We start from the raw sequence: 16,314 nt of genomic DNA, 5'->3' as shown, positions 1-16,314 counted from the left end.
CCTAACATCTTTATCCCTTGCATTTTTTCCTTCAGTCGGGAATTCTCCTCCACTAGGCGCTCAAAAGCTGAGGACGCCTCTCCCAGAGGCACGCCGCCCCCAGGGTCGTAGATCCGGTATGGTCCTCTCCCTTCCATGAGGGTGGCTCAGCCCCTGCCGTGGTACCCGCCTGGCTGGAAGGACAACAGCAGTAGGTCAGGGGGCTGGCCGAGCCACTGAAGCGTCCTAGACAATCAAAGCCCTGGAAGGCAGTCCCCAGAGCCCAGAAGAGAACACAGCGCCACAGGCTGGTCTGCCCGGGGTACGGCAGGGCAGGACAGTCACTTCCTTTGATCTGGACCCTCTGCCTCTATTCGTGTGACCTAAGAACACCATCAGTTTCTTTTAGCAGCCTCACTGTACCACCAGTTCATTTGGAACAGCAGTCAACTGTGAGGTGCAATGTGGAGTATAAGAAAAAGCATTGGCCTGGGAGTCAAAACACATGAGCTTCATGTCCTACTGATGGGGTCCGGAAGAAGCGGGACCCTGAATCATTGCATCCCCAGTGCCCAGCAGGGTATTAGCTCTGATGGGAATGTCCAGCAAACACTTATCGAATGAATAAACAGTCTAACTATTAACTCACTGTGGGATCGTGGGCAGTCCCTTCCCCTCCCTGCGGAGGGGAAATGAAAGTCTTACACTAAATCAGTGATTTTTAAAGTGAAATGTTGTGCCCAAAGGGATAAGCAAGTCATCCAATCCGAAGTTCCATTTATATGTACACTAGCTTTTCTAAAAGAAAGAAGAAAAAGAAAGCCCCCTGACTAATATTTAATACACGAATTGACACTGTCACCCTCCTCCTTCCAGTTCTAATGAACAGATGTACTTTCCATCAAAGCACCATCTGCTTGCGCAGCAAGTGCTCTGCATTACTCTGTTCAGTTTCACTGGCTTTATTTCATCTGAAACCCCTCCGCAAAGTGATTTCAGAATTCCAACTTGTGTGACTTAGTAGAGAAGCTTCTTTCTTGCATTCGTTCATTCAGCGGTTATTGATTGAGCATCTGTTCTGTGCTGGATGCTAGTCTAGGTGCTAGGTAACTATCAGCAAACAAAACAGACCAAAAGAAAAATCCTTTTGGAGCTTACATCGTAGTGGTGGAAGAAGACAGTCAATGAGAGAGATGAACACAGTATTAGGGGTAATGGAAATATCTACGGACAGAAATTAAGCAGGAAGTATGAGGTAGGGCCTTAATTTTAAATGATGGTGTCAGGAAAGGGCTCACAGGGAAGGAGGGCTCAACTTCAGGGCCCACCTGAAGAGGAGGTAAGGGAACTAGCTATGCAGATATCTGGGGGAATATCATTTCAGGCAGAGAGAACAGTAAGGGCAAAGGCCCTGAGGCTGAAAAACTGATTCAGCCTCCAGCCCTACAAAGAGCTTACCAACCACAGAAGAGCTCCAAAGGTTTCCACCACCAGGGGCTCCAGAAAGACTTGGAGCCCTGATACCTCCCTCCCAAGATCACCACTGCCAGGGCGAAAATGATTCCAGTCACAAGTCCTCAAAGATCCTTTGAGCACCCACAAGTGTTTTGCTAAAAGAGTACAAAAAAAAAAGACTAATAATAATAGCTCATTCATTAACCTACTTGCCAAGCACTGCATTAAATCGTTTGGCTGCATTATCTCAGTTAAGCTGTACAACAGCCCGAAAAAACATAGTATTATCCTCACTTTATAATGGAGGCTCAGTGAGGTTAGGAAACTCAGCCAGGATTACACAGCCAGCAAGCGAGGCAAGATGCAGATCCAGGTCCACCTGGGAAAGCTGAGTCGATCGCCCGCTATCCTCACACAGCTCCAACAAGACTCAGGCCAGAGGGGCAACAGGTAAGTTCAAGCCTGTTTGCAAGATAACGTGGAGCTATCTATCCAGTCACTCTGGGCTGTTTCCCTTGCCCTATAGCACAAGAGATAACGAGGATTTTGGCCACAGGGTCCCCATTACCCTGGGATGCCATAAGCCAGAAAGAAAAAGTTCTGGTGAGTGAGACCCCCGTCCCCCAAAGACTGCCAAGAGAAACACACACTTGCAAGCCACCCATACCCTCACTGAGCCCCAGGGGCACAGGACAGCTGCCCACACACCCAACACAGAAGTCACCAGCTTATGGGGGACTTATTTTTAACTCAAAAGATCAACATTACACAGCAGAGCAAAGAAAGCTCTGAAGTGTTCACTGAGTCAGAAGGCAGTGTGGGTGAGGCACCGGGCAGTGGCTGGTATGGAGTAAGGAGCTCCAAACATTGGTAGATATTGGGGGGTTCCTACCTCTGCACTCCCCTTTCTCCTGTGTGCCTCTCCAGCAGGCCCTTACACCCAGAATGGGATATGTATGACTGGGGTAAATCTTTATGTATCTGACTGAAAATCTCCTGGAGGCGAGCATGCTCTCCTCGTCTGCGGTGCCAGTGCAGGCCTGGCACTTGGAAAGCGAGAGGTGACTGACAGCTGCATGGAGTCCACAGACGGAAAGACTGAGACCTGAAAGGAACCCTAAGCACCTCTGGTGATAAGTGACAGCAGGCGTCTGGGTTCCTGCTCACCACTCCATACTCACCCTACATGGAACTCACAGTTGACAACATGTGATAATTTGGGAATATCTTTACTCCACATCTGGCTTGCCCAAATAGATTAGAAGCTCCAGGAGAGCAGGTGCCGAGTCCATCTGGTCTACCAAGGTGTCATCAGAGTGGTCCAAAACAGAGCCCCAGGAAATCTTTAATTAGAGCAGAGAGACGGAAAGGACCAGAGGAGCCCTTGATCCTACGCCTGCTTCCTGAGAAGCCATGTGCAAACATCCTGAGAGCCTAACTGTGATCCACTGACCAGAGACACCGGGACAGCCATACACTTCTAGAATTGAGCCTGGCGCAACTAAGCTCCCTTGGAGATGCCCAGAGGTCACACCAAGCAACAGAGCAGGATGCAGGACCCAGGAATTGAAACCCCACCTTCCCATTCTCCAAACCATGCACGCTCTCCCTCAGCACTGGGGAGCCTCCAGGGAAGGGGGCTCAGGGGAAGCAGCTGAGGGGCAGGCAGGCTATTCTCTCGACTCCAGCCTGGGTGGGCAGGGCTCGGGGCAGGGGGAGAGTACAGGCTGCGGGCAGAGGGAGCCCAGACCAAATAGCTTACTGTGAGAAAGTCCTCTCTGGAGACCAGAAGAGCTACCCAAAGGACGGCTTGGACTTCTGGAGGCAAGAAACACAAAGAGGGGAACAGGGAATTTCCAGATCCCGCTGACCTCATGCCCAGATGGTCAGCGGCAGTTTCAGGATGACTTCTGGGCAGATGGGAACTCTGCTCCTGGTCTGTGTGGTTCTGAGATCTTTCCTAGAGAGGGGACTCATTCCCAGGATGACAGAGCTGGACAGGAATTTTCAAGGACAACGAGGCCAAGTCCATTACCAGGCGCCCCAAGGCTCCTGGAATGAGGGCCTGCGTCATCATCCTGTCTTCCACGCTGATGGTACATTTCCCTCCATCACAGACAGAGGGATGGGTGTGGACAGGGGAAAGGAGGCGCTGACCCCACCCCCACGCCTCGCTTGGGGCAGTACTGGAGCTCAGCGCCTAGGCATCTCAGGACATGAGCTCATTTGACCCTCACTCAGGGTGTGAGGGCAGCAGGCAGGCCCCGGAGCATGAAGACCAAGGTCACACACAATGTCAGGGTGGAGCTAGAAGGGCCCCTGCTCTCCCTCCAGTCTGCCACTGCCCCATCTCCATTTCTGCTCCTGCACTCACTCACTGCACTGCAGACCCCCCTCTCTGGGTTCTTGCCAAGTCCAGCATGGACTCTGTGTCCACCTGGGCCTGGGTCTAGCAGCTACAGATCAGGTGACCCACCAGCAGGAGACACCAACCCACTATACAGGCACCTCAGACCTTCTTCCAAAACAAGATCCTGGTTTCAGGTTGAGGGGGGTCCCCACAGCCCACCCTGAAAAACCTGGGGGCACTCACTGGAACCAGAAAGGCCTGGTTTGGGCCCAGACAGATGGCAAGTCAGGCAGTGACCACAGAGTGTGAAGATGGAGATGATGCTGTTGAAACTGAAGGAGCCAGAAGAGGAGAAGGAGGAGACAGCAGCTGGGGGGATGGAGGTGGGGTGAGGAGGGAGGGGTGGGTGGGGGTCGGAGGGTAGGGATGGGAGGATGGGAAGGAGTCGGGGTGAGGGGTGCGGTGAGGAGAGGTGGGGGGGCGTGGGCCCAGATCGCAACCTCCACCCAAGACGAAGGTTGAAAAAGGCTAGATTCAAAATGAAGCCTCTGCACTGAGACACTTTGCCCATTAGAGGCTGTCTTTCAATTAGCTGTGTGCTGCTGCTAGGAGTAGGGGCTCCCAGGGTTCCCAAATGATATGAGTTTGCTTAGTTAGTAACATTTGCAAAATCGCTACGATTCCTCAAGCATTTTTTTCCACTGGATTGTCACAAGAGCCGTGGGAAGGAGGCAGGGCTGACATCTGTCCTACAGGTGAGGAAACTAAGGCCCACTTGGGGGCTTAGCCTGATCTAATGCCACTGGGCACTGGCTGCATCCTGAGGCCAGCCAGACCCTGTGGCTCTGGGGGAAGTGAAGTTCTCGCTAGCCCAGGGAGGACAGCCTAAATAGGTCTCTGGCACTGGGAACTGGGAGGACACAGAGGCCACAAGCAACCTCCCCAGGGAACGGCAGGGGCTGCCACAGAAGCTGGTGGGTGTGGGGGACAGTGTGGCGAAGGGAAGGGTCTCCAGAAAGAAGGCAAGGACAGAAAGTCATAAGTCCTGGCATCTACTCCACTGCACACTCTGACAGCCATGGGCAAGCAGTCCATTCTGTGTACCTCAACTCCCTCATAGGCACAGAGAGAGGAGCCTGGATTAGAGACAAACTGCGTGATGTCTTCATGCTGGCCTAAGGATCCATGGAGACCCAAACTTTGGGAGCCAGCCACAGGGCAAGAAAGAGGAGGGGACCCCGCACACACACAGAAGATAGTCCAGCCCTGGATCAGGAAGAAAGGGTCCCAACAGGGCAGGATCAGAGACGGAAGCAGATGGGACACGCTGGGTGCAACAAAGAAGGGGGAGCCCAAGCGCACGATGAGACCCTGAGCCGGAACCCTTCTCACACGTTGCCCCAGGGCTTTGCCCTGGTCCCAGCTTGGCCCACCCCTGCAAGCTGGGTGACACTGACCATCCCCTCACCTTTTCCGAGCCTCATCCGCAAAACAGAAAAAAATAACAGAAACCATGGATGTCGGATTAAAGAAACTAAATGAAACAATATGTGTACAATTGGAAGGGAGTTCTCACTTATTTCCTGACTATTTGATTCAATAAAGAAATGTATTCATTTTGTAATAAGATTTCCTAAATGATAATAATTATAATACCTCACGAAGTACCTGGCACTTAGTAGGTTCTTACTAAAAGGCTGAGGCAGCCCCTAACAGCCCAGCTGATGGGTTGTAGCATCCACTTAGTTCTTGTGAATTGCAAATAACTGTAAGCAGGAACACTGGGACAACACCACAGCTGGTGAAACTGAAGCTATGAGAAGCCCTCGGACCAAGGCCACGTTCAGGAAAGATCAGGAATCATCTGAGCCTCAATTTCCTCAACAGTAAATGGGAATATCCTGCAAGTCCCCCAAGGGCTGACGGGAAGTGAGGCATTATGAAACATCTCGCAAGCTAAAACAAAAATCTTCCCACTTCCATACCTCACAATGACCTCCAGACCACTCCACCCATTTCACAATCAGGGAAACTGTGGCTTCAGTTCCATCCATCAGAGAGCGGGCCGAGTCCTCTGATGACTGTCAGCAGAGACACTGCACCTACCTTAGACAGTGTGTACCCAAGGAGCCCACGCCGGCATCTCACTAGTGAGAAGCCTAAAATGTAATCAGTCTTTCCAAACAATGCAGTAAGAAAGAGGCTACAGGCACAGAGTGTAATATGAGGAATGGGCGGGGCTCAGGAATCATGGGATCTAGCGGAGGCTGTTGTAGTCACTAAGTCATGTCTGACTCTTTGTGACCCCATGGACTATAGCCCGCCAGGCTCCTCTGTCCATGGGATTTCCCAGGCAAGAATACTGGAGTGGGTTGTCATTTCCTCCTCCAACGGATCTTCCCGACCCAGGGATCGAACCCACGTCTCCTGCATTGGCAGGCAGATTCTTTACCACTGACCCACCAGGGAAGCCCTCTAGTCTAGATACACCATGGCAAACATTTTCCATCACCTGGCCTGTTTTCTAAAAGGAGGGGTTGTTGATGATAGCAATAATACAATATAAGGGGGCAGACTAGACAATTTTTAAGGCCTTTTCTAGTTTTAACATTCCAGAACTTGCAATATATTGCCATCCATTTCTAAAATCTTCTGATCTTAAAAAGGCTACTCTCCCCAGCTCAGAACCTTCCCAGGTGGTTCTGTGGTAAAGAATCCACCTGTCAGTGCAGGAGATGCAGGAGACAGGGATTCGATCCCTGGAGTAGGAAACGGCAACCCATTTCAGTATTCTTGCCTGGAAAGTCCCATGGACAGAGGAGCCTGATGGGTTACAGTCCATGGGGTTGCAAAGAGTAGGGCATGACTGAGCACGCACACCCTAGCTCCCATCCCTCCCAACGCCCAAGTTGCTGTCCTGCCTCATGAACCCTCCTGCAGTGCTCTCAGGGGTGTGTCGCCTTCCCAAGAGCAGCTGGAAACCCCCAAACGATGTCTGCAGCCCTTCCCCGGGTCCTGCCCTCCTCCCTGGTCTGCATCCAGGTTCCAGGTCAGCCTGAGTGTCACGTCTCTCAAGCACAGCTGGCATCTCCCACGTCCTTCCTCCCCACACCACTGATTCACCCACAGAGAGAGCCCCACTCGCCCTACTTAGCCTCCAAGATCCAAGCTCTACACTACCAGCCCAGGCACAGTGGGGAGGACCGGGCCATTAGTTGGCTGAAAACTCTGCATAAGAGGACCAAGGAGCATCTAACTAAAGCTGGGATGGGCCCTGACAGCCCTGTGCTCCCATAAGCCAGGCACTGCACTGCGTCATTAGGCACAGTATTCCCGCATTTTCCTCTTACCACACAGAGATGAACATTCTTATCCCTATTTTCCAGCAAGGAAACCAATCCTCTTGGCTGGATGGCATCATCTCTTATTTTTCAGACGAGGAGGCAGACTCAGACAAGTCAAGTCACTTGCCTGAGGAAACACAGCTGGTTGGTGGCAGAACGAAGAACCCAGCCTCATTCTATCAGACTCCACACCAGTGCCCTTTCCACTGGCCTGCGCTGGCGGAGAGGCACAGGCTGAAGCTCAGGGGGAGGACACCAGTCCTGTTCCACTGCCTGAAACGCTCCAGGTTCCCAGCTGCTGCCTCTATGTGTCACTCACCTTGCATGAGGTCAGGTGTCAGTCTGCCCTGGACTGCCAGTAGTCACCAGGGCTCAGAGTCTCAGGTTGAAAGGAAGCTCAGGGGAGATTCAGACCCATGCTTATCCAGTCCCCAGGGGAGCCAGGGGACTCTGGTTGACCATCTTTAGTGACCCAGACCAACTTCCTCCCCAAGGAGCACCCCCGGGCAGCCAGCACTAACTGCAGTGAAGCTACTCCCAGCTCTGGTTCCACTGCCCCTGCTCTGCCCTCTGGGGTCCCTGAGAATAAGGAACAAGATGCCCCTCTTCTCCATCTCAGCCCTGAGCAGATTCGGAACCTGCAGCACTCAAGAAGCAGACTAGCCCTTGTTCCCTGCACTGTTCACAGGGACAGGCTTCTGGACCCCTCCCCACCCCGTCCCCTCCACTCCCACCCTATCTGTACCTGACCTTGAAAATGGACAACACTCCAGATGTGGCTTGCCTGACCAAACAGAGGAACTTTCATCCCCACCTTTTAGGTGTTATGTTTCTACTGATGTAGCTGTGTGGACATTTGCTTTTCTTATACCTGGGTCACCCACGGTAAAGAATGTCTTTTCTCAATTATGTCAACAATCAGGTTCGGTAAAGCAACTATACTTCAATAAAAAGTAATTTTAAAAAAATCAGGTTTGTATGGCTGAGATGAAAGTTATCTTATAAAAAAGTATGCTTGAGGAAGTTTCAATTATTTAAAGGGCCAGAGGTAAGTCATTCAGTGACCACCTATTTAAGAAGCTAGAAATCTCTGTCTCACTGTACAGAGACTGGACAAAGATGCACACTGACACATGGCTTCCAATAGCAAAAATGTCCTGAATGTTCATCAAGAGGGGGCAGTTTAATAAACTGCGGTGCATTCATTCAATGGAATAGTACATGGACATCGAAAAGAATGGGCAGACTGCTTTGCAATGACAGAAAGGTGCCCATAAAATACTGTTAAGGAAAAAAGCAAAGCATTGATGTATAATGAGATATTATTTATCCTGTTACTCACATTCATACACACACAACTATGTGTGTGAGTGTATGCATGTATGTGTGTGTGTGTGTGTTAGTGTTAGTTGCTCAGTTGTGTCTGACTCTTTGCAAACCCATGGACTGTAGCCCACCAGGCTCCTCTGTCTATGGGATTTCCCAGGCAAGAATAATGGAGTGGGCGTGTAGCTATTCCCTTCTCCAGGGGATCTTCCCGACCCAGAGATCAAAATCATGTCTTCTGCATTGCAGCCAGAGAGCTTCACCATTTCAGCCACCAAGGGAAGCCCTGTAAGTGTGCATAAACAAATACATATACTATAAAATCTTACATATGCATAAGAAAAGGTCTGGAAAGATACACACCAAATCGCGGCTAGTAGTCAGCTCTAGAGAAGGACTTGGGCCAGGGGGTTGGAATCAAAGGAAACCTTTATTTTAAAACTTAGATTTTTTAACTTTACAAGAGAAATCTAGCCTGTTCTATTTTTAAAATTGATTTTAAAAAACAGGTAGAAGATAAGATGGAGGAAAAAAGACAACTTTCATTTTCTACTTTATACCTTTAGCATCCCTTGAGTTTTTGGAGTTTTTTTTCTCCAATGAGCACATGTTATTTTGTAACTCTTCTGAAGGGAGAGTTCACTTTGTTTTTAAGTTGCTTGACAAAGTCAGAACAATAAGGAAGGGCTATTGTTCTGGCACCAAATGAGGCTGGTTGGCAGAGGGCAGGGATGAGAGCCTCCTTATTATGAATCTGCCTCCTATGCACAGACAGGTTATAGGGACTAGTTCACAAATCAGAAGGGACTTCATCACCTGAACCAAAGAACTTATTCATTAGTAAAATCAATATTTCTATGGTCTTTCTCAATTCTAACAGTCTGTGATGTATATTGTTTCATGATAAATAATTTACATATATGCAGGAAATTCCTGTACTCTAATTTCATTCTGGGAAATATTTGACCAAAGTGAAATTAATAGAGAAAAAAATGTAGATGACTAGTTATCATATAAAGACTTAAAAAGCAGCAAACAAAATGTTTTAAAAAAAAAAATCAAGAGGTAAAGTCCAGGGTCGAGTTTTCTAGTCAAGGAATTTGGCAAATGGAGAGTTGGTAACTGTAGATTGTTTCAACCTGGAACCTTCCAGAAAGGATCTACCTTCAGGAAGGTCAAGGCTGGGTCGGAGGCAACAAAGGTGGAAGAAAAGCACCAGACTTTGGTGTGGGAACAAAGGTGAAGCTTCCCATCCACTACCCGTGGGCCCTCACACGGGGCCTTATACTTGCTTTGCTGGAGAGGAAGCCGAGTCCAGACGGGTGCAGAGCTGGGCTCAAGGTGGCCCAGTTCTCAAGGACCAAGCAGAATGCCCCCCTCTTGATCATCAGTCCCCAGCCTGTACTCACCACTGCCAACAGCCCCCTAAGAAGGGCTGAGAAGGCAGCCCAAGCAACTCCAGCCTGCGAGCCTTCGCCTCCTCACAGCTCCTGGGATCCACTGGTGCACCTACCGCCATGCCTAGAAGCCTGGCTTCCCCACCCACCCCCCAACCCAGCAGCTGGCACTGTTGACCCAGGAGGAGCCCCTCGCCTATCAGCTATAGGGTCAAAGGGCACTAGGCCAACCCTGGGCCTAAAGGGAAGGGAGACTCAACTGTCTTCCTGTGTACTTGTGCCCAAAATGCCCAACAAAGGCTTTCTCCAACCCTGTAACTTTTCTCCATGGGGGAAGATGACAACTTTTGAGAATTCCCCTCATACCAAATACGGTGAAAAGAGGGTTTCTGGGAAACTAGGGCTCAGATCCTGGTTCCACTCCCTCACCAAGTGACCCTGAGCAGGCCTCACTTTCCTGGTTTCCTCTCCCCAAGGAAATGCTGCGAGGACAGATCCACAGAACTCCCTGTAGACCTTGAAGTACTAACCCAACAGGGGCCGCAGTGGCTGGGAAGAGAACAGCTACCAGGGACCACCAACCAGATAAAAGCCACAGATGCCCTGTTTCAACAGTGAAGACTGGAAGTAAGCTAACGAAGAAGAAAATGAATAAAGACACTGGGGCCATTTCATACCAGCGAATGTTAGTACTATGCTCTTCAGGCACTAAGTCGTGTCTGACTCTTTGTGACCCCATGGACTCTAGTCTTCGAGGCTCCTCTGTCCATGAGACTGTTCAGGCGAGAATGATGGAGTGGGGCGCCATTTCCCTCTCCTGGCTATCTTCCCAACCCAGGGATCAAATCCACATCTCCTGTCTGACAGGCAGATTCTGCACCACTGAGGTGCTAGCGAAGCCCCTATTAATACTATACAGTTGTGAAAAACAAATAGGCCAGAGCTAGAGATCCAAACAGAAATGAATCTCTCAAACATAATAAAAAGCAAAACAAGCAAGCTGCAGAAGAACACAGCTGGAAACATTTAAGTAACATCTTAAAACATATAAAACAATATTAAATATTGTTTAGGGATGTATATATTTATAATATCCATAAAACTGTAGAGAAATACAAGAGAATAAACTCTAAATTTAGAACCCTTGTTACTTCTGGAAGAGTGGGGAAGGAGATGATCAGGGAGAAATTTCAAATGAACAGAATATGTTATTTCTTAAGCTGAATGGTGGCTCTCCCGTGTCTGCATGTTACTCTCTGCGTCTGAAACATTCCTTTGCATTTTCTAAAAGTTAATCCTGCCATCTTCAGACCCCTGTTCCTCTTCCCAGAGACTGGGATTGGGGGGGCTACACCCCAGAGGCAGAAGTGGGGCTGTGGCAAGACCAGGGTTCCTCAGACCACAGAGATGAAGCTGACCAAGATCATGGTCTGCTGGCCAGCCGAGAGTGGTGTAAGCCTCCTCCACTGTGGGTGGAGACCAAACCAAGCGCCCCTGACTCATGGGACACCCCCACGCCAGCCCTAAAAATACCAGCTCTGACCGCTGAGTAGGACGCCTTGGTGACATGACTCCCATAGCATCCCCAGCCCTCCCCCACTACCCCCATCGCCCCCACACACACCCTTGCCTGGGCCACCGGCCTGTCCACCAGCAGGTGCTCAAGGACACAAGGAACAGCCTCGGGGTGAGGTCCCTGGGGAGACAAGAGTTCAGCCCTGCCTGGGGACAGCCCTTGGACAAAGAGCCACCGCTCCTCAGCCCAGTCATCCGTTCCTATCAGAGGAGTGACTGACTGTCCTGGGCTGGTCACAGGGGGGGCACAGATAAAAACTTCCTGCCAGCAGCCAGGCCGTGGTGGCTCTGCCTTCCTTCTGGCAACTTCACGGAGCTGCTGACACTCTCCAAAGAGGAGCAGGATAAAGGAGGGGCAGGCCGGGGGCCAGCAGCAAGAAGCCAGGAGGTGGAGCACAGAAAGGCCTGGCCCAGCAGCAGACTCAGAGACCTCCGGGCAGAGAAGGCAGCCCAGTCACTGGGCTACGGCCCTGAGACACCTGTCAGTGCAATACCCGCATTCTCCAGCTGGGACACCAAAGCCGGCCAAGGGAGGGAGACTCGCCCACGGCTGCAGGGGACGGTGGAGACAGAGAGGCGAGGAAACCCAGATCCTCCGCTGGCCAGCTGTCCACTCTTTTTACCATACCTCCTACTCCTCCCTCTCTCTCCCTCCAAGGGGTCAAGTGAGCCATGAGCAGAGGGGTAAACAAGGGGGCAAGAGAGGAGGTGGGCCCACCACAGCGAGCCACCTGTAACAGCACTGGGAGGGCTGCCCACAGAGCGCTCCCTGATGCTGTGCTGGGGTCCAGGGGAGGCTGGCTCATCACCTGTGGGGTGCTGGGTGCTGCTGAGGAAATTTGGGTCAGATGTCCTCTGTGGCCCTCCCACGTATATACTTCCACTGTTCCAAACAGGGATGGAAGGGCGTCTGAGATACCACAGTGGACCATCCATTCACAGAGGACACAGAATGGTCCAGAGGTGGCAGAGGAAGAAGGGCAAGTTATGCCGAAGCCTGGAACATCTGACCTTCCTCATCATCTCCTCCTGAAATCCCTTCAACATCCTCAAGATCGGCATCGTTAATAAGACTGAATGGTGTTCAGCAGCTGGCAGCGACGGGTCACTTACACCACAGCAGCCCCATGCCAGCCCTGCACTGAGTGCTTGACAGGCACTGTCTCCTTCATGGCGCCCCTCTGGAGGCAGCGCTTACGTCACAGAATCTTACAGATGAGGAAGCAGGCGCAGCCCCCGTCCAGGTGTGCTAACTCTAAATCAGGCACGCCACACCACAGGTTCTCAAAGAGCAGCTGGTCTGGCGGCCCCAGCACCGCTGCCACCAGCTGGCTGAGCTGCTCTGGGGACGCAGCCCTGCAGTCTGTCTAACAAGCCACCCAGGGGATTCTGATGCATGCTCAGGTTTACCAACCAGCTGCTCTGATCACTTCCCAGTGCTGCCGACGGAGCAGGGAAAAACTGACACTTCTCTGCCTGGCAGTCAAGACTTTAGGGTTTTTCCTAGCCCAGCTGGTCAGCTCCCCCAACCCAGGAGAGCCTTACCCCAAATCCTCTGCCCAGTTTCCTAAGTTCCAGAAGGAGCTCAGGCCTAGCTCTGTACCTCCTCATCTTGGCTGGGCCTGGCCTTGAAGTCACTTCCCTACAGAAGCCCCCTGACCACCTGGCACCCCCAAAATTGCATCACACCCCACTGAGACTCAGTGCCAGGCAACTGCTGGCACACTATGCCTTCCAGCTAGCACTCAGGGCACATTTCTGCCCAGTCTACCACATGCTCCTGGAGGACGGAGAACCATGAGCACCATGCCACTCCACACAGCACCACGCCAGAGGACTGTCAGGACCTGTTTGCTGACTATCAGGAGGGAAAATAATGTCGTGGGACGCAACTTCTGGCTCTCACCCCAACTCTGCCACTAATTCTCTGGGACAAGGGCGTTCCCATCTCTAGGTGTCAGTTTCCTTATCTGTGAAATGCACCATTATTCTAGTTTCTTCTACTCTACTCATCGTTTGAACAAACCCAGCAGTCTTACCCCGACTATAACAGGAATGCACATGTGAAGACTAAAGAGGTCGTGGCTCTCACGCTTCCACTCCAGGAAAAGAGAAAGACAACAAACAAGCAAACACTAAAAATTCCTGTTTCCCAGACATACACAGTGTCTCTACACACACTTTCTCATCTGCAAATAAGCACGGTCATTTCAAGGCATGATGAATGTATTAAAAATACATACAATAGTAATATGACAGAAAGTGAAAAAATGAGTTACTTTGCATAGAAAGGTCAGGGAAGGCCCCTCTGAGGAGGTGACATTTGATCTGAGACTTGACAGATAAGGATGAACCAGCGTGGAAAGAGCTGGGGAAAGGTGTTCCAGGCAGAAGCAATATCCACAAGGGCCTCAAGCAAGAATAAACTTGCCATATTGAACACGGAGAAAAAAGCAGGCTGCTGTGGTTAAATCACAGTGAGTGTGAGAGTAAAACAGTACCCAGGAGTACCCAGAGAGGGAGGCCAATAGCCAACCTCTTACAATTCTGAGGTGTTCAAATCAGGTCGGCCAACCCAACCCAGGACATCCGGGCCCAAGTCACAGGCAGGACTTGGGGGTAAGGGTATGAGTCAGACCCCACGGCTTCCTGGGGCCCCAAAGGCCCTGGTGTGGGAATAGGGGCAGGCAGCAACCCTCAGCAGGAGTGCCATGCCATACCCACAGATGCCCACAGGTGGGGGAAAACAGATTCACCTACGTATGTAGAACACAGGACACTCAGGGCTGCTGTCTCCAGAGGGACATGATCAGGTGCTTCCGTGAAGTGCCAGACCCTGATCACATTATTTTTCCAGGACACAGCCAGGATAGTGGAAAGGAAATAGTGCTCAGGATTCAAGGCTTACCAGTCTTGGGCAAGTCTTAACCTTTTTGGTACTCCGTTTCCTCATCTGAAAATTGAGGCTACTAATAGTGACTCTCTCCTAGGGTTGTTGAAAGTTTAAAGGAGATACTAAACATAAAGGACTGTGCCTGGCATGTGATAAGTGCTGATAAACGTAAGCTGTAACTATTACCATTATTGGTTTTTCACTACCTCAGTTCTCTCTGCTGTAAAACAAGGATATTAATACATCATAGGATTGCTATAAGCCTGTGCTAATAAATATTCCAGCCTCCTAATGCAGTATCCATTGTCAGGAATGAAAAAAAAAGAGAGAGACAGTTCTCTTTCCGGATCTCTCATCAGGTGCTGAATTCCCCTCTACCATACCACATTGTTTGGAAAATGAGTAAGAGCTGATTAAATTACATTTTGACAATACTGTGAAATAAAAGTGATGCATTAGGAATCCACAGATTTCTCTGTACTGTCATTCTGCAAAGGGGTGGGGATAAACATTGCTGATTCTTCTGCATCACCCACAAAAGTCCCCCCCCAACCAAAACGGTCTCACCCAGTCGCACAAAATTCCCACCCACAAAATTCCCATACAATTAATGAATGTATAATACAATCACTTTCATGTACACACAAACTCGCACTCTCCTGCAGATAAATATTCTACAGTGGAAAACTCACACACGTAGAAACTCCACACCCAAAAATCCCTCCCCCAAACTCACTACAGCTGCCCTGCAAATGCACCCAAATGTTGCCTCCAACAGAGGGCAAAATATTTTCAACAGAAACAGTAAGTTCACAACGAAATCTGGAATCAAACGCGCCGAGTTCAAATCCTAATTGTGCAACTCTCTAACTGTATGACCCCAATCTCCAAATGCCTCAGTTTCCTAAACTGTAAAATACGGATAATAATAATCAAATTCATTTTGAGGGTGACAATGACAAATGAGTTTAAAACATGTAACCAGTTAAGATCAGCACTTGGAAAGCGCCCAATAAGCTATTTTCCTCTTCATTACGTGTGCACACTGCCTCCAAAACCGGTCTCCCATACTGTAAACAGATCCACGCCCGCACACACACACACACACACACACACCCCGCCGGTCTGCACGCCTTGCACATCGACTGCACGCTCGTCCCAGACTCGCTCGCCCACTCAGTGCGCACGCGCGCCCACCACCCTCCGCGCGGGTCAGGGATTCCCCACTCAGCCGGACCTCGCCACCCTCGGAGGCGCCGCGTGCCTCGAGGCTAGCCCTTGAGCCAAGAAGCCAGACCACCAGGCCGGGCCTGACCTCCCCGCGCCACGCCCGGTCACTGCCGGGACTCGGAACGGCCCAGTCTCGGGCTCCCTTCCGTTCCATTCCCTCTCCGCCCAACCGGCTTACCTGAGGGTGGGGGCCCTGAGGGACAGCGCCCCGTTCTCTGCGTCCAGTCCCGAGTCCAGGGACAGGGTAGAGGCCCGCGCCAGGCTCTGGCCTCACAGCACTCAGCAGGATCCCAGCTCCTGGCTGGGGGACCTGGCCAGGGACTAGGAAGTGCTGGGGGCCGGGCCGCCCCACCCCTGGGAAAGTCCCCGGCGATTGACAGGCCGCTTGCCCAATCACGCGGCGCCGTCTGGGCTGGCCAGCAGCCGCCGGGGTGGGACGCAGCGAAGTAAACAGCAGCCACCGGAGGTCAGGGGGCCGGAGAGAGTCTGCAGATTGGCCGCGAGAGTCCCGTCCTGCAGGCCGGCCCCTAGGTAGCCTCCGGGCCACCCCTCGCGGCACTCCCAGCTGCGGAAACTCCGGGCCGCCAGAAAGGGGCTACCCCGAAAGCCGGAATTTCAGAGCAGAGATGAGCCGCAGAGACCACCCACCCCTTCCTTGGGCCGAGGGGCACGCGGCCCAGAGCGCGGGGAGGGGATTTGCCAAAAGGTAGTAAGCATTTGTAGCTGAGCCAAAGCTAGAGCTCCAGGTCCTAGATTTCGGTCCAG

The 16,314-nt window shown here is 51.2% G+C and overlaps 1 protein-coding gene across 4 annotated transcripts in view; it reads right to left on the bottom strand.

The window, feature by feature from the left end:
* The window catches only part of TNIP1 (TNFAIP3 interacting protein 1), a 44,775-nt gene extending 28,878 nt beyond the window's left edge, over positions 1-15,897 (bottom strand). For 2 of the 4 annotated variants that reach the window (XM_018050136.1, XM_018050139.1), the window contains exons 1-2: positions 15,728-15,897; positions 2-173 (exon numbers count right to left, since the gene is read on the bottom strand). In XM_018050136.1, coding sequence (XP_017905625.1) covers positions 2-137 — 136 coding nt within the window. In that variant the 5' untranslated portion in view covers positions 138-173; positions 15,728-15,897. The remainder of the gene's footprint in view (position 1; positions 174-15,727) is intronic. The other 2 variants (XM_018050137.1, XM_018050140.1) reach the window with 2 other exon arrangements.

The sequence above is a fragment of the Capra hircus genome, chromosome 7 (assembly GCF_001704415.2).
Source record: "Capra hircus breed San Clemente chromosome 7, ASM170441v1, whole genome shotgun sequence".
NCBI classification, from domain to species: Eukaryota; Metazoa; Chordata; class Mammalia; order Artiodactyla; family Bovidae; genus Capra; species Capra hircus.
The sequence above is the reverse complement of the archived record's forward strand: the minus strand, read 5'-3'. Positions and strand labels throughout refer to the sequence as shown.